This window comes from Lutjanus erythropterus, chromosome 1, assembly GCF_056507025.1.
Source record: "Lutjanus erythropterus isolate fLutEry1 chromosome 1, fLutEry1.hap2, whole genome shotgun sequence".
Taxonomy (NCBI): Eukaryota; Metazoa; Chordata; class Actinopteri; order Lutjaniformes; family Lutjanidae; genus Lutjanus; species Lutjanus erythropterus.
In genome coordinates this window covers 11,937,440-11,958,581 of record NC_139317.1, presented here as the reverse complement: position 1 = coordinate 11,958,581, position 21,142 = coordinate 11,937,440, and the positions used below count along the sequence as shown (strand labels likewise).

Sequence of the window (21,142 nt, the reverse complement as noted above, 5' to 3'; positions counted from 1 at the left end):
AGCTGGTTTGTGCTGGTGCTGTTGATGCTTGTTCCACCTGACAGTACTGTTCTGCAGGGAGCCAGCTTCGCCTAGTTAACTTTAATTGCCTGTTTCCTGTGGAAGTTGCCTGAGCTGCGGCGGCATTTACACATAATGAAAAAAGATAAGTGTGAAAGGAAGCCAGCTCTTTATCCATGAATATTGAATTGGAAGCAATTTATTTTCTGAATTTTTTCCCTCTTTTTCTCTCTCTCCGTCTCCCTCCCCTCGTCTCTCCTCGCTCCTCTCCTCAGCCATAGCTCGTTAATGAGGCTTCTTGATAATGATCCCTGCACGCTTTTCCTCATTAGGCACACTCAATGGGGACGTCCCTGCCTCAATCCCTCTCTCTTTCATTCTCTTGTTATTTTCTGATTCTGCCTCTCCCTCCCTTTCTTGTTCTGGCTGCCCTGTCCTCTCTTTTTCGCTCGCTTTTCCTTCGCAACAAATAGGCTGCTCGGCACACCAGCACAATATCGATTAACAATGCCGCCCCTCAGTCGCTTATATCCATTGTACGATTTTGGTTCCAGCTCGACATAATGAGCTGACTGAATAATGGCCAGCTGCTAAATAAACCTTTAAATGTGGTAAGCCACTAGATATACCCTCGTCTGGTTCATGTAATGAATGTATGGATGAGGTTATTGAAGTTCTATCTCGCAAGCAGAATAGCAATCATGTTTTTTTTTTCTTTTTTGGAGAGGCGGTTGATGGATGTGCTAAGTGTTATTTAACCTTGTTTTAAAGCACTTGCTTCCCTCTTGCCTGAGTGGCTATTTAACTCCTGTCTATCTACTCACTCCTCTCACACAGACGTCCACGGCCTCTTGGGAGGTGTGTGTGTGTGTGTGTGTGTGTGTGTGTGTCCTCCACCGTGTCTGTGCTTAACAGCATTTTTGCTGGAGTAGTGGGCATGCTTGCTTGGTTTTCCAGAGTGTTGAAAGGTTTTGAGGTTTTCAAGTGTAGACCTATTGATTTTTTAACTGTCCCGGCTATGATTGAAGCACAGTGGTTTGGGTGTGAGCAAAAACACTCTGTACCATTTCTGACCAGAGGAGACATGGTGTCAAGTCAAAACATAGTTGTCACATAAAGGTCTCATATCATAAATAAGAAACGAAAAGCAATTTGTAAAGCAACAGTGAGAAGTGTAGCACAGTTGTGAAGAGCATGATATGAAAGGAGTACCAGGTCTGTAGTACAAACCTGGAGACGGTCTTTACAGAGGCACAACACTGTAGCTCGTTCATGTACAGACCATACGCTGAGCTGGATCAACTTTGTCCTGGAACTGTTAGTCAATCAGTAGCGTTTTTTGTCCAACCTCAAATATGATCTGTTTCCAGGTTCTCAAATGTGATGATTTGCTGCTTTTCTTTGTTTCATATCATTGTAAATTGTTTATATTTTACGGTGCCAGTTAAAATAAATGAGTTCTGGAGAGCAGTGACGGCCATTTTTCACTATTTTGTGGCAACTGTTACAGACTTAACAGTTGATTGATTATCCCTACTAATAGCACTTGACAGATGAAAATAACTGTTAGTTAAAGCTCAACTTTGTGATGCTGTCTCAGCACACTCGTGTAAAAAAGATTAGTTTATTAGTGTTAGGGATGGGTATTACTAGGATTTTATTGATGCTGATTTCAATACTGATACCACTTATCAATAAAATACTTGCTGATACAATTATTGATACTACTCACTATAATTTGGTGCAAAAAAAATGGCATTACATGAAAAGATGTCAAAAGATTAATTTTGAATCATTTGCCCTGTAAGCTGTTTATCTAACATTTTGTTCAGGAGCTTATTGATATTTCAGTACTGACCAGTCAGGAACTGGGAAAAGTTGCAATGGTTAATCAAATATTGACTTTTAAATTGATTGCCAACTATTTTGATAATCAGTTAATCATTTTGAGTCATTTCTTAAGGAAAAAAATGTCCAAATTTTTTTATTTTGGTTTCTCAAATGTGAATATTTTCTGGTTTCTTTACTCCTCAATGACAGTAAACTGACAAACCAAGACATTTGAAGATGCCACCTTGGGCTTTGGAAGACATTTTCTGACATTTTATGGACCAAAAAGTAATCAATTAATCATGAAAATAATCAACAGATCAACAAATCCTTCATGAAAATAATTTTTAGTTGCAGCCCTAGAACCAGCACTGGTTTAGTACTGGTTCTTGATACCCATCAATAATTAGTGTGTAATTGTTAGCCAGAATGTTTTGGGTTGTTAAAATGTGATCTCTTGTTGCCTCACGATGCAGTACATGGTCTGTTCTTGGATAACGATGTACAACCAAATGATAAAAATGCTGATAATTAGAGGTAATATAATAATTACCACACAGAAATGTTTTGGACATGAATGTGTTCTACTGTCTAACATGTTGAAGCTGATAATATTCACACTGTACATCTGTAGCTATGAGCAGAATCTGTTTTCCCCCCTCAGACAGTGAATGAGCTGGATCAGCATGTTGGCAGTCACTGTCAGCCTGCTATTATGCATAAACGGTTTGGCCTTGAACTAAATGTTGTCAAAGCCAGCTCTAATGCATGAGTAGAGTGCGGTCATTCATGGATTCACTTCCCAGCCGACCCACTTGTCCTCTGTCTTGTCTCCCGTCTCTCTCCCGTGTTTGTTTACAGCAGCAGCAGCTTCAGGCTCAGCACCTCTCTCACGCGGCCCACGGCCCCCCGGTCCAGCTGCCCCCACACCCTTCAGGCCTGCAGCCGCCCGGCATCCCTCCTGTGACGGGCGCTGGCTCAGGCCTGCTGGCTCTGGGTGCTCTTGGCAGCCAGGCCCACCTGCCTGTAAAGGATGAGAAGAACCACCACGACCTGGAGCACAGAGGTGAGGAGCACAGCCTGCCACACACACTGCCTGCAGCGTTTTACTGCTGATGGCTGATTGTACCTGCCAAGAACTGGTTCTACCAGCCAGATACATTTAATACAGAAACACCTCTTTATGTTTTTATGTGTTAGTGTTCATGTACAGAATTTCAAGTGAGGTTTTTACAGACATCAGGAAACAGACAAATTTAGTGGAAGTCTGAACACTACTGCTGGTTTAGAGGATAAACAAATTTCAGAACAGGCAAAAAAAAATAAATGAATAAAAATAAAAAATGCAGGTGGTCATGTAAAAAATGTCTACCATCTGTACCTTTTTAAAGTACCGTGTTCAAGTAAGTCACCACATGAGGTGAACATATGGCTTTATAATTGGCTGATAAATCACTTACTAATGCTTTATAAACCAGTTATAAGCAAGGTGCCAAATTACCATGATCAATTTTTTTGTCCACAAAGTCATTAATAAAAGCAGTTACATGATGATATAGTCATTAACGAAGGGTCATGACTAATAAGACAAAAGTACATGTTCATAAGCCAGTTACAATTATAAATATTAAGTCAGTGGTTCCCAAACTGGGGGCCAGGCCCCCCACTGGGGGACATGCATGACAAAAAGAAAGAACAGAGTGAAATAAATGGGGAGGAAAAATAAACAAGAGTTTGCTGATGCAACACTGATGTAAATATAGCCCTTTTACAGAATATCAGAGGTAGGGGTGAAATGACTACCAGTTTCACAATAAACCACGGTTGATTTCCAAATGATTAGTAGTAGTATAGTGTTATCATTAAAACTAGATATGGGAATGATGTGGTTAAAAATAAATCATACTGTGATTTTTTTTTTTTTGAGAGAGAGATTGCGATTACAATATGAGTCATGATCAGTGGGAATGATCATTTTTGCATCACAATTAAAAACAAGATGATGTGACATTTGTTGAGGTCTGTATCCCAGAAACAAGTTTTCTTCCATCTGAAGAAGAAGATTTGTAGGCCAGGACGTCTCTGCAGCTCTACAGATTTCTGTCACACCTTTTTCCTTTATCACAAAATTGCCACTTTTAGGTCAAAATGTCCAAGGGAGGGTCTACCTGGTGAAGTAAAAAAGTAGTATCCTCCTCCAGCAGGATAATAAGCAGCCAGAGTTTTCCTACTTTGTCCTCAATAATGGCTCATAACTGATTTACAAAGCATCGATAAATGATTTGTTAAGCGTGTGAGTGTTAAGTGTTAGGTACAGATTATAAACCCTCTATGAATAGCAAAGCGGTGACAAAATTATTTTGTATCTTTTAGCTGAATAATAATGTTATCACTGTTATGTGATTGGCGTGCTGAGTCGTGATGACACCCATACTAATTTGTGTTTTGCTTTTGTCCCTCCTGGCCCCTCATCTTTTCACTCGCCTCTGGCCATTCCTCTGAAAGAACGCGAGTCGAGCACGGTACGTTGACTCTCCATCTCCTGTGTGTGTCTTGACTTTGCAGCTCCCCGGCTCACTGTGTTTGGTGATTAGGTGTACTTTACATAGACTTAAGCCCACTGTTCAATAGAAATTCATGCTCTGTGTGTAAGAACACACACATTTTTGTACTCTGGGGGGACCACTGAAATCAAATAATGAAGTCTGGCCAAATAAGCCAGTTCCATCTAATCCAGGTGGAAAATGACTCCAATCACTGGGCGAGGATTAGCAGTCAGCTACCTCCTTTAATTTCAGCACAATTAAAAGCGACTTTGACTCTCCTTCTCTTCTTCCCTCACTGCTTTAGAGGATTCACTGTTGCATGTGTCCAACACCTGACTCCTTTTCATCTCATTTTATCTGCTTTTCTCCTTATTGTCTGTTCTTTCTTCGTCTTATTTCACTCATTTACTCTTTTCCACCTCCTCTCCTCTCCCCGCTGTCTCTATCTCTCTGTCTTTTCCTTCTCATGTTAAAGTCCTTGTTTATTGGACTGGCTTAAAGCTCTCAGTTAGCTGGAGCGTAACGCTCTGTTGGATCTGCTCGGCCAGATTGAGTTCCCATTGACTGGCCATCCTGAATGAGCCCACTCATGTCTGAAGGGAACCCAAACTCTTCCCCCATCTCGTATGGTGACGAGTGGCTGCCAATACTACCTTACCTGATCTCCCCACCACCCTCCCCTCTCCTCTCTCTTCTTCAGCACACACACACAAACACACACACACGCAGAGTCTTCCTGTCCTGTTGTCTCAGGTCATCTGATACTAGAGTTGGTGGCAAGTGCAGGGTTATTGAGTCTAAGCAATCCTTTAAAGGTCACCGACTCAGATACACAGACGGGCTGTAATGCTGCAGGAGATTTTGTCTGTCAGACTGCATCCTCACACTGAGCCAGACTAAAACTCTGTGGATTTCTTTTCCACAACAGTAGCTTTCCATATTTTGGCCTGAGAAGGAGGGATGTGGAAATGGCAGAAGGCTGCTAAGTTGGCTGATAGTGGTGGACGTGTGTGTGTGTGTGTGTGTGTGCCATTAACTGCCCAACCTCCAGGGCTGGGATGATACACTTATCTCCCAATACTGTCACCATACTTAACTTATTTTAATGCTAATTTGATATCTATTGTGATGCTAATTTACCATTAGCATGTAAATGGTACTTCCCATCATGTGTTAGCATCGAGCTAACAGACTAAGCGCTAGTTATTTAAGTATAGATACTGTATATAATAAGTTCAGCAATCAAAAAATCCATTCAGGAATCTTAAAAAACAGAATCATGATACTTAAGCGGATAAGTTTTTTTTCTCCCAGTCTTACCAACCACAGTGCTGTTTTAACATCACTAACCTCAGCTCAGGTCTTTCTTTTCAGGTCATCCTTTCTCTCCTGTCTCTCCGGCTCTTCTTTCTCTTCCTGTCATTTGCAGCCAAGAAGTCGGACATCTTCCTCCTCCTCCTCCCTCTTTCACCATATCTTTCTCTTTCTGATGAAGGCAGGGATTTGTTGAGCTGCCTGACAGTGTGGGCCGGCCTCAGGGTTTGCTCGCCTTCACCCCTCCCTCCCTTGCCTTGCCTGTCGGCCTGTTTGGCAGTGCTACCCCACCACACCAGTGCCCAGACTACAAAAACCCCGTTTGCAGCTTCTGAGAGAGTGCCAGCCTGTCCGGGCATTCCCACTAGTGGGGAGAACTCATTGCCACACTGCTACGCTCTCATTGCTTGCCAAGTTCCTTTCCTGTTTTGCTCTCTTGTCTTTCTTCCTCTTTTTTTTTCTCATTTTCTCACTCTGCCTCTTTCATGGCTCTTTTCTCTGCTGGCAACACCCTCCTTGTGTGTCTTCACTTCGCACTCTTTCCTCAATGGCCTCTTTCTTTCCTTCCTCTTTTTTATTCTGGTTGATTTTCATGAACTCTGCTGTCATTTTCTGCTGTTTCATCACTGATCCTGCCACAGTACACACACACTCTCTCACTCTCTCAAGGACTCATTAGCTGTCATTAACGTGGGTTTTACAGTTACCCAGTGAGAGATCCTGGTCTGTTTTGCTTTTATTTGCAAGTGCTTGCATGTCACAGACAGGGATATAAGCCGTGTTTGGTCAGAATTGTTGATGTTTATTCAAGTGTGTCTGACCAGGTTACTGGGTCTACAAGAGGATTAGATGTCAGGTTGTGTGTGTATATATTCACCCAGTATCCCATGCTGCACTCGGCTCCCGACTCACATTTTATCTCTACCTCTACGCAATCTGCCCTAAGCATCACCTAGCTTGTGAGTTAATGCTTTTGTCTTCCAGAGGCATTCTGTGTGTTTGTGGCTTTGCTCAGCTGCCTCGTCTGTTCCCTCCTTGCTCCATTGCCTTGGCAGCAGCGGCAGGAGCAGGGCTAAGCTGTCCCAGAATCCTCTTCTGCACCTTCTATCCCAAATCAGTCCAGGAGCATTGTGCGTTTAGCTTTACAGTCAACATTTTCACTGCTCTGACAAATGAAAAAGGCTCCAGAGCCATGCCTGGACTTAAACGCACCATTTGGTCGTTTCTGGCTTTTCTGGTTTCTGAGGGTTTGTCACTTGCTGAATTTAAGCCCCAAAACGTTCACGGGACATAAACTGGGAGGACAGCACTTATTCTTTTTTTTTTTTTTGTCACTGACATCTTGCACCCTAAGCTAACAAAAGTGTATTTATTTGTAAGAGTCAGACAATCTTACTGCATGTCATGTCAGGCTGGTTTAAGCTGGAGCAACAAGACATTTACAAAACTGGCTAAGCTCACTGCAGTTCTACATGCTGCAACTCATAGTAATGTTCTGTATATTATACAGTTATTGACAGTTTCTTGAGGATGCTAATAGTCGAAGGTGTTGCAGACTCAGAGGGAACTGGCTGAGACTGACGGGTGGTTGCCTATTGTTGTTTTTGGCAGAATAACTCGGTATCTCCATCAGACAGCCTGCGGGCAGCGAGTGAGAAGCACCGCAGCTCTTCGGATTACGGTCTCGACTCCAAGAAACGCAAAGTGGACGACAAAGACAGCAGATATGTGAGTGTTTATTGGTTTCATTGTTTGTTTTGTTTATAGTTTAGTTTGTAGCTCTTCTATTCAAGTTGTTGGTGGGGCCTTGAGCTTGAGTCTGCTTGTATTTTAACTTTATTTAAGTCATTATATTAGGTTGCTAAATGTGTTCAGTATTATCAAACCCAGAACAAAAAAAAAAAAAAGTTGGCACATCTATTTGAGGAGACAGATATGTAGGAAAGGGTCTTGAGAGGACCAAAAAAGAAATTAATTTCAACACACTATCTAACTTTTAACTTAATATTGCATTTATTTGTAGCATTTTGGTAGCAGATCTTCATCAGGCAAATAGCTTGTGGCAGTGAGAAACTATCTCAAATAGTCTGCAACAGATCACATTCCCCACAAGCGATAAGAAGACATAAATATCAATTAAGTATCTGACACACTTCTATATCCAACACATAGCTGTTTGCCAAATAAATAATATTTAAACAGTTAACAAACCAAATTATTGCTTGAAAACTACTTAACCAAATTATTACCTACTGTTTCATTGATTAACCATAAAAGTTTTGGTAAAGCTTTATTTTATGAGTCTGTAAATATCTAATAAGTTCTAAGAAAATGTCTTGGAAAGGAATATGTAATTTGACTCTAATTATAGCTGAAATAAAGTGTTGAATTGGTACACTTCAAATTTATTAATTCTAATTAAAAGCTAAACTAGTGTGTCCTTAATTTTATTAGTCAGTGCACAGCGTGTCAACGGATTATGCAAATATTAGCAGTATTGCAATTTAACAATCTAATCTCCATTATTATCAAGTCAAGTTTATTCATAAAACACATTTAAAAACAACCAAAGTTGACCAAAGTGCTGTAAAGTGAAATAATGACAGTTTAAGAAATAAAACATCCAGATAGCAGCACAGACAACATAAAATCCTATCTACAAGTAAATAAGTAGAAGAACAAATTAAAATATAAGACACAGGGGGATAAAAAGTGAGATATATGACCTTAAGGACTCTCAGAAGCCAGACAGAACATGTGGGTCTTAAGTTTTCTCTTAAATATGTCGACAGAAGGAGAACACTTCATTGAAAAGGGTAGGCTGGAATATGAATTTATATCAGTTCAAATGGACCAGCTCTGTCAGTGAAATTCCTCTGGCTATCAAAAACTGTCTTAAATAACAACCTCAGATCTGTGACTCCATTTTCTCTGTAATTACTACCAAGTAACACAGTTCTTTCCAGGAAACTTTCAAGATATTGTAGATATTAGGGAATAATTAAGGTGTAAAATAAAGCATTACCCAGTTTAATTTCCTCTGTATATACAGTATCTTGAGCAAATGATAAACAAATCTTACATTTGATTCAATTTTTAAGTAAAAATGGGTTACAAACCGTAACTCTGGTGTGGTCTGTCACTTTGCTGTAGTAGTAGAAAAATTTATTGTACTGGTTTTTACTGTAATTGTTGTATCACTGTTATTTGTCTCCCAGTAAACTAAGTGTGTCACTCCTTCATTTCAGGACAGTGACGGAGACAAAAGTGACGACCTGGTGGTGGATGTTTCCAATGAGGTAAGACTACGTTTGATCTGAGCTGCTCGGCCACATTCCTCTCCGTGCGTCGCACAGAAACTAAACACAGCAGTCTTTTGTCATTTGTCTGTTGAAGCCTCAACACCTTTCACAGCGCTGCCAAAAAGTCTGTCATAATATTGGTTTGTGTGTGAGTGTGTGTCATGAGTGTGTGCTCACTTGCTGTATTTCTTTTGCCATTCATGCAGAAAGTAAGACAAAGAACACAAAGAGAAAAGGGAGTGACAGGTGAATGAAAAGTGTGTGTGTGAGGCAGAGTACGAGCACGCACGAGTATATTTATCTGTGTTTGCACATGAGGCCCCAGTTTGTTTGACCTACATGTACATGCCAGTGGCTTTCCTCCGCTCTGTTTGCTCAGTCTCGCTCTCTGTCTGTCTCGTTTAACTCTGTAGGATCCGGCCACCCCTCGAGTCAGCCCCGCGCACTCTCCTCCAGAAAACGGCCTGGATAAATCACGAGTCCTGAAGAAGGATGCTGCCCCCAACAGCCCCGCCTCCGTCGCCTCCTCGGGCAGCACGCCGTCCTCCAAAGCGAAGGACCACGCCCATGTGAGTCTAGAAAGAGGATGAAATAAGGAGGTTACAGTGTGGAGGGGGTGAAGGGTGAGCTGACAGACTAAAGGGCATTTGTCAAGTGAAGTGGGTGTCTGTGTGAAGGACTAATACGCAGGAGGCTTAGCAGTTGGCTGCTACGAGGGGCTTGAAGGGGCAGAGGGTGGATGCACTCTCAGGAAATCAAACCCTGTGGCTCACTCCTCTCAATCTCCTTTATGGCTTACCCAATAAATGGTCATTTCTTCCTCGGCCCGAGGCTGTAAATAACCCAGAGACACAGCGGCGAGGGAACCGCTGTCTCCCTCTTTTTTCGCTTCATCTCATCCTCCCCCCCCCTCCGTCTCCTGATTTTCTCTAATGCTGAAGCTCTTGCTAACCAGGCTAAAACAATCCCCATGCATCACTTTTACATAAACCATTTCACTGAGGATTAGGATAGATTTATAGCCCACATCACTACCCTCCACCTCCCATGACACCCGGCTCCTCTCCGTCCCTCATTAGTGTGTGTCACCAGGCTAAACCCCGGCTCCTCCAACTCCATCTGCAAAGGAAGAAAGATGGATTAATTATGAAAGAAGTGTTTGGGACACCATCTTGCTTGTCTAGCAACTCTTAACAAGCTTGACTTCTAAGCAAAGGTTTATGCCTCTACCCCCACTACACACACACACACATACACACACACCATGGCTGTAATGAAGTGTCACTGTTAGATTGGATTACCTTGAGCCGTCCACTTAGATTGTCACTCTGGATTTCCCTGCCAGTTGGGGTATTTTTGACTCACTGGGGGATTTTTTTTAAGTGAACTTAGAAGTTTCACTACGAGGATACAAAACAGGGTTGAGTGCAGAAGTTAAAGAGTTTCTCTATTCTATCTCCGCTTCGTTTCAGAATGACAAGTCATCCACACCGAGCCTGAAGTCCAACACACCTACACCAAGAAACGAGGCCCCAACACCAGGAACCAGCACCACTCCAGGACTGAGGCCTCTTACAATGGGCAAACCACCCGGCATGGAAGCATTAGGTACATACACACCTCCACTGTCATGTCTAGATGGTAACTCTAGATTTGCAAAACTCTTGGAAGATTTATGCATGTTGCTTCTTCATATTTTGACGTAGTTTGCATGTGGGAGAAATTTGTGAAACCCTAAGTCAGTATTAGCTTGTTATTTTAACCTAACCAAGTAGTTTTGTTGCCTAAACCTAAACAAACTGCAGATGGAAACTGAAAATAATAAGGCAGCTAAGTCTACAAATAAATAGTCAACACTGACTTTTAGTCTTGGATAGTGTGCAAGTCCTGGTCTCCTGGGTGAGAGTCCTGTGTTTGACCCATTCGTCCACCATGACCTCCTCCCTACACTGACTTCCTAAAGCCTGTGCTGAATGAAGTGTGCATGTGGGAGAGTCTCTGTGGTTGCATCTCAGCGATGACCCACTATCACACTCACTTAAACCTGAAACTATTTTGTTTCCCTTGAAAAATAACTTAAGATGGAAGTATGCGTTTAACCTCTGTGAACCTACACAGACAAGGGTTTTATGGGTAACCGCAGGCCGTGGAGGAACCAACGGGGACACGTCTCTCTGGTTTTGGAGTGCTTGTTTGACAAAATAATGACATTAATTTGGGCTTAAGGAAATTGTGATGCAGAGATCAGACAAATAATCACGGAAATAATCTGCAGATTCACTGCTGATAAACTAACCTTGAGATTGAAAGTTCATTCTTGACCTTGTAAATAACAGTTGTAAAAACAATCTCACTGTAAGGTCCATTAGTAGCAGTCCTGAAGCTTTTGATCATATCACATTGGCCTGTTGAGATAACTACTTCTGTTGAATATATTGCCCCTGAAATAATTGTGATAAATTATATTATTGTAATTTTAAGACCATTTTGTGCCACTGATATAATTATAATATCATAGTATAACAATGCTAGTACACCCCCTCAAAGAGCAATGAAATTTTAATTTAGACAGCAGACAATGGACGACAGAAGCAGTGTGACCAGAAACAACAGCAAAATGTGTCCCAGCATAGTTTCCCCCCCGCAGTGCACTGTGAAAAAAGTCTTACAATGGTAGGGAAAACCCTGCTATTTATTCTGACACCATGTTGGTTAAAATACTGTTGACATTCTTATGTAATAAACATGTATGTAAAAACTATGGGCGTTGGACATGTGCACATGACCTTGATAAATTTTGCTGACCTCAATAAGTCAATAATGTAATTATTGTGACAGGTCCTCCTCAGCAGATGGAGTTTTCCAATTGTCCTTTACTTGAATAATAATGGGGAAAGATGCACCCCATCAATGTAATGAACCAAATGTTTTGTGTTTCCAAATGGTAGCTATTGTCTCTCCTGCTGCAATAGGTTCTATATAAAAATAAAAATATAATCTTCTCTTCCCTAGCTGCCCCGGCCCTGCGTACACCTCTGACCATTGCGGGTTCCTACGCCAGTCCGTTTGCCATGATGGGTCATCATGAGATGAACGGCTCCCTGACCAGCCCAGGCGTCTATCCGGGTCTCATCTCGCCACAGATGAGCGCTGCAGCTGCCGCCGCCTATGGACGCTCACCAATTGTAACTATCCCAGCCTCTATATAGAATTTATGAGTCACATATATTCATTCATATATTCCACCTCCATCAGTTTGACACAACAAGCCCTCGCCAGCATCTCTGTGAATTATCCTCCATGGCTGTAGGTTGTAAAGTCTCTTTGAGAAACTTAAGCATTCATCCTGTATTTCCATAACTCATCGTGAATATTTCTGCTTGGCTGGCTGCAGCTTGTTGTGTGTACATAATGAGAAAGTACAAAGACAGCATGGCTCCTTTACTTTGATGTTAGTTAGTTAGCATTCTAAAGGCTTTAAAAAAAGGCTCACCCCCAAAATGCATCTCCGTGTTTGAAAATCTCTCAGGCTTTCATTAGCATTAGCAAGTGGGATGTTGTAGCCTTGTGTAAAGCTCCTCTGTATGCAGCGAAGCTGAATCTGCGCCTTTCAAGGGATTTGCCTGGAAACGATGGTACAAGAGTTCCTCAGGGCGTTAGCAGATAAAGTGAAGCGTAGTTTTCAATTTGAATATTAGCTTAGTCTAATTCATCTTTGCAGGCTTGTTTCTTAACTCTTTGTTCTTCTTGCTCACACAGGCGGGGTTTGACCCTCATCCTCACATGAGAGCTCCAGGCCTGCCAGCCAGCCTCACGTCCATTTCTGGAGGAAAACCGTGAGTTTGGGATTTAGTTTTTTCATATCAAAGGAATAGTTCATTTTTTTGAAGTGGGGTTTTATGAGGTACTTATCCATAGTCAGTGTATTACCTACAGTAGATGGCGGTCAGCACAGCCCCAGCTTGGAGAAGTACCAGTGTAGGAAATTAAGTAATGTACTGCTGCAGACAGGGTCAGCAGCAAAACCTATTTTGGCCACCTACAAATATCAAGATGAGTTAAAAGTCCAGTTGAGACTGGCCTGTGAAAAAACACATGTAAACTTGGAGCGGTGCCTTTTCTAGAAACAAAGCACAAAAACCTTCACATTTCTCAGCTGACTTCAGTGAGTCAGGCAGTGAGTTTAATGGTTCATGGTCTACATGGAGTAAAATAACTTTTTCTCCCAGTCCATGTAAACCATAGACTCTTGAATGTTACATGAGTCATTGAAATTCAGTTGAGAAATGTAAATGTTACAGAGCTTTTTATCCAGAAAAACATTAGTTCTCCATCTATATGTATTTGTCAGTATCACAGCAACAGGCCAAGGTGGTCAATGCCGCATCTATGTGTAATATGTCTATGCCATCTCCTACAACCCCGCTTCAAAAAACCCAAACTATCCCTTTAACAGATAGCATGTACTTCTTAGCTCACACTGACCATCTTTCCCTCTTTGTCCTCTACAGAGCTTATTCTTTTCATGTGAGTGCGGATGGTCAGATGCAGCCTGTGCCCTTCCCTCCAGATGCACTGATAGGCCCGGGCATCCCACGCCACGCTCGCCAGATTAACACACTGAGCCACGGGGAAGTGGTTTGCGCTGTCACCATCAGCAACCCCACACGTCACGTCTACACTGGCGGCAAGGGTTGTGTCAAGATCTGGGACATCAGCCAACCAGGCAGCAAGAGCCCGGTGTCCCAACTCGACTGCCTGGTAACTAGTGATTGTTTTTGTTTTACAAGTCGGGACAGAGCCGTTTCAAATCTGTGTTATTACTGTGGATGTTTCAAAGTGTTAACAAGGCATCCAACCAGAACGGAGACATAATGTACTCATGTTGAGGTCTCTGCAATCGGTCTCCTTCATTAAGATTTGCTTGAGCATCAAATGTAGCCTGACTCCACATCCCACTGTAACTTTCCCCCAGATCCCAACAGACAGACATGTGAATAATTCAGCAAAGTGTCTCGCTGCTGTGCTGAAATAATCCTGGGTGAGGAGAAGGGGGAAAAAAAAGCCTGCTGAGTAATGATGTTCTGATTGGCCAACCCTGTCTGCCATTACCCAGCTCATTACTTCCTCCCAACTGCCTCCCATTTCTCATTTTGATACTGCGGCTTCATACCGTTCATCTCATATGGCCTCCAACACCCTTAAGGTGCGTCCAGAGTGCAATTGGGTCTTATAAAGCCATCAGGGTGCTGTTTTAATTCGACCAAGAGCTTCCACAGTCCTATTGATCTCTGTCTTCCTGCTCTCCTGGCGCCGGGCCAGCAGCTGCAGCCCCACTCTCTCTTGTTAAAGCTGACATCCACATCTTCACTATAACATGAAACAGAGTCAGCAGCAGCCTAAAAACTTCACTCAGCTCCTCAAGAGTTTTATCAGAGAAAGTCTTGATGTGGATACACTGATGTATGCTGCTGATCTCTTTTTGCTCAACAGAATTCTAATTGAGTTTGTTCTTAAAGGCATAGTTCAGGTTTTTTGAAGTGGGGGTCGCATGAGGTACTTATCCATATTCAGTGTATTACTCAGAGTAGATAGGGGTCAACACAGCCCCACTTTGGAGAAGCAGCAAAAGTACTGGTGTAGGAAGAAGCTAAGTCATGTACTTAGATGGGGTCAACAAAGTGTATTTTAGACAGCTACAAAAATCAGCATCAATTTAAGTGTGCACGATGTTTAGAATATTTTCACTGCTTTATCAGGCTTTTCTGATGGGAAACTGCCGTTATGTAAGCCAGATATCACATTCTGCAAACCAACTACATCCACTGGCAAAATCAGTCATTTACCATGCAGAATATAGGAGTTGCTGGTCTATAGCTTCTTTAATTGGGTAGGTTTTTTGTGTTTGGATTCACCAATATCACAATAGCACAAGCTAAGTAACCGATCAAAGCACTGGTAGACCAGTAACTCCTGTGTTCTGCAAGGTAAAGTTACTATTTTTTTCTTGGGCAATCTTGTTGTTTAAATATAGGCTGTTTAAATATTTTCACTGCTTTTCCATGCTGGTACTCCTTTTTGCTTCTTCTCTAAACCACTACTGTAGGTAATACACTGACTATACTATATATAGTATACTACTATAAATATCTTACACAGCCCCATTTCAAATATTCTGAACTATCCCTTTAATCTCAAATCGTTGTACTCAAGAAGATATTTCACCTGTTTAGATAAATTACATCCAGTCATCAAGATCGTGACGATACTTGTTTTCTGTTCCAGAACAGGGACAATTACATCCGCTCCTGCAAGCTGTTGCCTGACGGCCGCACCCTGATAGTGGGTGGCGAGGCCAGCACGCTTACCATCTGGGACCTGGCCTCACAGACACCCCGCATAAAGGCCGAGCTCACTTCCTCTGCTCCAGCCTGCTACGCACTGGCCATAAGCCCCGACGCCAAGGTCTGCTTCTCCTGCTGCTCAGATGGAAACATCGCTGTGTGGGACCTCCATAACCAGACCCTCGTTAGGTCAGTGCTTTGGCTCGGGGGATGTATTTTTACCAATATGGCGAGTTTGAGACTTAATTCACTCAGTTGGAATGTTTCCTTCAGGCATTCTTAAATACACAGCTCTTTGTATTTTAAGAATAAAATAGTTATTGTCAGAGTTGGGAAGGCTTTTTCCTCTGTTCCTGACATATTTGGTGTTTTGTGGTTTTCTAGGCAGTTCCAGGGCCACACAGATGGAGCCAGCTGCATCGACATCTCCCACGATGGGACCAAACTATGGACCGGAGGGCTTGACAACACCGTCCGCTCCTGGGATTTGAGGGAGGGAAGACAACTCCAGCAACACGACTTTACCTCACAGGTAGGGAGAAGCCTTTCTGGTGACTATTGGTTGTAAAACAGTCTTAGTTTTGAACTTTTAAAACACCTGTTGCTGATCTTGTCTGATCCAACTGTGTTGTCTTGTCCTTGATGCAGATCTTCTCACTGGGCTACTGTCCCACTGGAGAATGGCTGGCTGTGGGCATGGAGAGCAGCAATGTGGAGGTTCTTCACCACACCAAGCCTGACAAGTACCAGCTGCACCTTCACGAAAGCTGCGTCCTTTCACTCAAGTTTGCCTACTGTGGTAAGTAACAACAAGGCTCCTTAATGTGTGAACACACAAACAAAAGAAAATCTTTACGTATTCAACAGTAAGGAGACAGAATTTGGACTTTTTTTTTACCTTGTTGGGGTCAGGTTCTTGCCAGGTTGCCATTAAGGTTGGTGTAGTTATTCATGGTTTTCTGAAGATGATGTTTAATGATTTGATGACACCATGACAAGGGGATCTTGGGGGCACGGTCACATTAAGCCACCTGACAACCATAATTTGGAAAACTAGAGTGTTTCTCTCCTTGGAGAGACACCAGTCCAAATGTAATGGTTACTGGATGACTGATGAGCAGAGCTTTAGCTACAGTTGAGGGCATGGAGGTCAGGAGAAATTTAGATTTTAGTGTTACATATGTTGACAGGCACTCTGCTAGCAGCTACATCTTGAGCGGCAGCCAGACAACATCTCTGTACCAACAAACAGTCTCTGTAATGATTCAAGCAAACAGCAACTGTTATGTAGTCACTTAAAGGGTGATATAGTGTGATTATAGTGTGATTAAAAAATGCAGTTTATTTCTAAAACATTTTTTATCTGAATTCCTAACGAGTGCTGTTTATTTGTGTGAAATGGTCGTTGCGCTGAGTTGTGTCGAAATGTCAGGCTTCTCTGTACAGTTTAAATTGCACATAGCAAAGTAAAGGCTTGTAGCTGTATTTTACAAATGGGCTCATTAGAGAAATTTGTCATTGCTTCTTCAGTTCGGATCATTGTGCCTGTTGGGCAGACCAGCTGGTTTCAAGTTTAAGGCTCAGATAAATGAGGTTTTACTATCGCCTCACTTTATTTTTTGCCAGAACTGTCAGTATTCATTTCCCCTCACAAGACCCCCCACAGCACCGTTTCATATCACTGCCACCACAGAACTGGTTAATTCAAATGAAGCTCACTGCTTCAGAGCATTTGCTGTCACTAATTAAATCATTAGCCAACTAGTCAGTTGGGTAATTAATCAGAGGGTGATTTAAATAATTATCAGAGTGGAAATGGTGTGAGTCTCCTTCATTATGTGCGTTCATGATGGTTAATATAATGGTATTTTCTTCAATAAGGTTTTTACAGCCATTAATTACAGTCACATGTTAGCTGTTGCTGTGGGTTGGAGGTTTAATGTAAATCTCCATCTGAGCTGAGAAAAGATAAACATGACTGCGTGTGTATCAGGACACATACCTTCAGATGAAATTCTCAACACGTCTGTTCTGTGTTTGCAGGTAAATGGTTTGTGAGCACAGGGAAGGACAATCTGCTGAATGCATGGAGGACTCCCTATGGTGCCAGCATTTTCCAGGTAACTGCAGTACACACACACACAGAAACACAATTCAACTCAAAGGTATAAAGGAACATTACAGTTTGCATAACCTCTGTGATGTCTAGAGAGCAAGGCTAGGACACGCTTTCACAAAGTAGTACTGATTCTATTATACATAATTTTTGACAGACAAAATGGAGGCACGATTATGTGGAAGAATATTAGGGCAAGGCGAGAAAATGATTGAATACTTGCATGTTGAGAATAGATTTTAGACTTTAAATCTCTAAAGAAAGTCTTCCTCATGATTTATTTTTCATATGTCAACTGAAAGTTTGACCTTATACTCTTCCAAACAATTGCTTTTATTCTTAAACCCTAATACAATAAAATGCTGTCACAATTATGTGTGACAAAATTATCGCACCTCAAAATCCATTTACTAGCTTTTTTTGAGTTTTCAAGCAAATGTAGCTGAGAACTAATCTCGTGAACTAAGTGTGGATCCTGATAACAAGTTGCTCATATGTGGGAGGGAAGGAGGGCTGTTTTGTGAGATGTGTTGTAAAACTAATAAGGATATTTTTAATTTTAAGATGGGTGTTTTGTTACACGTACTGTCCCCAACCGTGAACTTCCATATTATAATCAGGCTGTTTTACTAAATCACACAGACATGATAAATCTTGTTAAAGCTAACAACATGTTCATCAGCTGTTCGAGTGGGAGAATGTGTTCAGACATTCAACCTGGATACTCTCACACAGGGCTGATAAGCTGATTGACATAAAAATAGATTAGTTGCAATTTACCAATTATTATCTGTTACTATCATTGTTTAATTTTTTTTTTAAGCAAAAAGTATCCTTTAGTTCCAGTCTCTTAAATAAAAGAATTTTCTCTGTTTTGTATAATTGTAAACTGAACATCCCTGGACATTTTTTGCACTGTTGGTTGAACCAAGCAAGACTTTTGAGGACAAAAGATGGAATGGGTATTTTTAGAAAATAAGGTCCAAGACAAGTGCAGCATATTTATGAACTTCAGTAGATGTGTTAGTCTTGACTGAGTAAAATTATAAGCAGGAGGAAGAATTAATGTTGACTTTTCTTATTTTTACTTCCACAGTCGAAGGAGTCGTCCTCCGTCCTGAGCTGCGACATCTCAGCAGACGACAAATACATTGTGACAGGATCCGGTGACAAGAAGGCCACCGTCTATGAGGTCATCTACTAGAGACAAAGGAGGCTCCTGCTCTGCTACAGCACTTCTAATCAGATGACTTTTAATTTTACTTCCCCTCGACCATTGATCTGTGGACTACAACCGGCTGAGACGGACTACTTATTTGGAAAACTTAACTGGTGGAAATCAATGGAGCTGTTTGCCTAAGGATGCTTGTGCTGGAAAGAAGTTAACTTTTTTTTTTTGGTCCTTTTTGTTTCGAAGGGTTTATTTTTGGGTTACACATTTTTTTGTGACTTCTGAATTTTTTTCTTTTTCCTTGAGAATATTTGGGTGTAACCCGATGAAGCCGTGCTTCATTTCAGAGAACCTCGTTCCCCGGACGTCTTGTGAAAAATGTACATATTGGATTAAATAAAGACATTTTATATATATTATAAAAATATATATATTTTCATGTCCTGGGTGTACTTGTGATGATTTTTTGGCCCACTCTGTCTTATGCCATGACATTTGAGTGGGAGAGCAGATGATAGATTAGAACTTTTTAACAATTTTACCTTTTGATTTTCTTAAAGCACATTCTCCAGGCTGACTTTTTCAGAAATCAAACAGAGGAGCATGAAACTTGTAAAGTAGGACGTTTTGTGGAGATTTTAAAATGGCCTTTTGTCACAGTGCTCTTACCGGACGATGACAACGTGGAGTCAGAGCCTCGGCTGGTTTGGACCACTTTGGGACCGAGCAGGACGCTATGATTCAGGAAAAGAGATGGATGTAAATTTAATTCATATATATAAAAAGACCTTTTTAAAGTGTACATCTGTCTGTGCTATCTCTCTCCCTGTTTGTTTTACCTTGTTAGATTATGGGAGATAGGGAACGTTTAATGTTTAGCCTAACCCTTGGACCTCAGTTGGCAGCAGAAGCACTGCAGCAGGCACAAACTGGGTGTGCTTTTTGCTAACTTGACGTAATATGGATGTTGAATTGCACCATTGATTTCTTGGCTACAGACTAAACTCAAACAGTCCAATCTGCGATATTAGATCTGCCCCTTTGTATCTTATCAATATTCCTGGAATATGTTTGGTCGGCCATGACGGGGAGAGGCAGAGACATGTAAATGCTCATGAGGAAGTGGGGAATGGCAACAAAAAAACCCACAAATTATTAAATCAAGTGTCTCCCATGTTGACGTGAAGACAACAGTGAATAATTCTGGTTTGTACACTGTGCTCCTGATCCTGTCAGCATTTCCCACCAGAAGATAAAAGGGGCGAAATGCAGCAGTCCCTCTGAATCACACCAAAGTATGTAGCAAATGCTGTCAGCACTGAAAAGAAATGTACAGTTGTTAATAAATCAATAAAACAGTTTTTGTAGAATGGTCCATATTCTTGTGATTGACCTACTGACAACATTTCACCTGCAATTATACATGTATGATGTACTTTAGGGGCTTCTGAAGGCCTCTGTGTTGTGTGAAGCCTTGATTAAAGGAAGAGTATGGAAACACTCATGTCTGTACTAGGGGTGTGATATATGGCCCTAAAATAAGATCACGATGTTTCAGGGTATTGCAATAATAATATTCTTAAAAATATGAAAACGTACTGAAAAATATGTTTGGTTTAAAACTCACGCTGTTGAGTTCTCTTTGCAGGATTTGGCAAACCTCTAGTCTGAACACTAAATATGATGATCTTAGCATAAACACTGAAAAAAGGGGAAACAATTAGCCAGGCTCTGTTGTGTGGTAATGTCATGGCAACAAGCAGACTCCTCAAGAAAGAAAGCCACTGCTCCCGGCCAAGAAATTTACCGCATCTGAAATCACATACTATGCACTACTATTGTTCAACATATTTTTGTGTAAATAAACAGCAGCATGATTTTTGCTGGACAAACTGCTCAGTGCACTTCACATTACTTCCTGAGAGCCTCTTTGTCAGTAGGACATGTGTAACCATGGCAACCTTTGCCAACAACAAACTAATTTTAAAAATATTTTACGTCAGAGTTGCCTTGGTCGCTGTCCCCCTTTGTCTGTTATGTTGTTGTTAGCATTACCGCATTGCATTGTGGGATATTTATGCTGGCATAATGTCTAGTGCCAGCAGACTAGGGCTGCACAATATGGTAAAAATGTGTTATGCAATACAATTAGTGGGAAAGACCATTTTTGCATTGTAATTTTCATTTTTACAGGAAAAAACAAAACAAAATTGTGATGATGTGATGTTTGCTGGGGTCTGTATGAAACAAAGATGTTTCCTTTCATCTGGAGAACAAGATTTTTAGGGCAAGGTGTCACTGCAGTACTACAGCACTTCATTACAAAGCTGTTTTAATAATAATAATAATAATAATTGCAATATGCACCTAACGCACCCTTTGTTTCATACTAACTATTTGCACATACTAAAAAAATCCCACATACTAACCCTCCCCTCCCACTAACCTTTTCTGAGGTTAGTGGAAGGGTGTAACAGTGAGTCAGAATTTCTAAATTCCTGGCTACGACCCTGAGCAAC

At 41.4% G+C, this 21,142-nt stretch overlaps 1 protein-coding gene across 9 annotated transcripts in view; it reads left to right on the top strand.

The window, feature by feature from the left end:
• Positions 1–19,998, top strand: part of tle3b (TLE family member 3, transcriptional corepressor b) — a 42,322-nt gene extending 22,324 nt beyond the window's left edge. For 4 of the 9 annotated variants that reach the window (XM_084743416.1, XM_084743336.1, XM_084743739.1 and 1 more), the window contains 14 exons: positions 2,692–2,897; positions 4,295–4,352; positions 7,302–7,418; positions 8,939–8,989; positions 9,406–9,561; positions 10,465–10,600; positions 12,005–12,177; positions 12,752–12,828; positions 13,504–13,753; positions 15,278–15,525; positions 15,721–15,868; positions 15,985–16,135; positions 17,380–17,456; positions 18,549–19,998. In XM_084743416.1, the coding sequence (XP_084599542.1) occupies positions 2,692–2,897; positions 4,295–4,352; positions 7,302–7,418; positions 8,939–8,989; positions 9,406–9,561; positions 10,465–10,600; positions 12,005–12,177; positions 12,752–12,828; positions 13,504–13,753; positions 15,278–15,525; positions 15,721–15,868; positions 15,985–16,135; positions 17,380–17,456; positions 18,549–18,656 (1,956 nt within the window). In that variant the 3' untranslated portion in view covers positions 18,657–19,998. The remainder of the gene's footprint in view (positions 1–2,691; positions 2,898–4,294; positions 4,353–7,301; positions 7,419–8,938; positions 8,990–9,405; positions 9,562–10,464; positions 10,601–12,004; positions 12,178–12,751; positions 12,829–13,503; positions 13,754–15,277; positions 15,526–15,720; positions 15,869–15,984; positions 16,136–17,379; positions 17,457–18,548) is intronic. The other 5 variants (XM_084743971.1, XM_084743894.1, XM_084743658.1 and 2 more) reach the window with 2 other exon arrangements.
• The last annotated feature ends 1,144 nt before the right edge of the window (positions 19,999–21,142 follow it).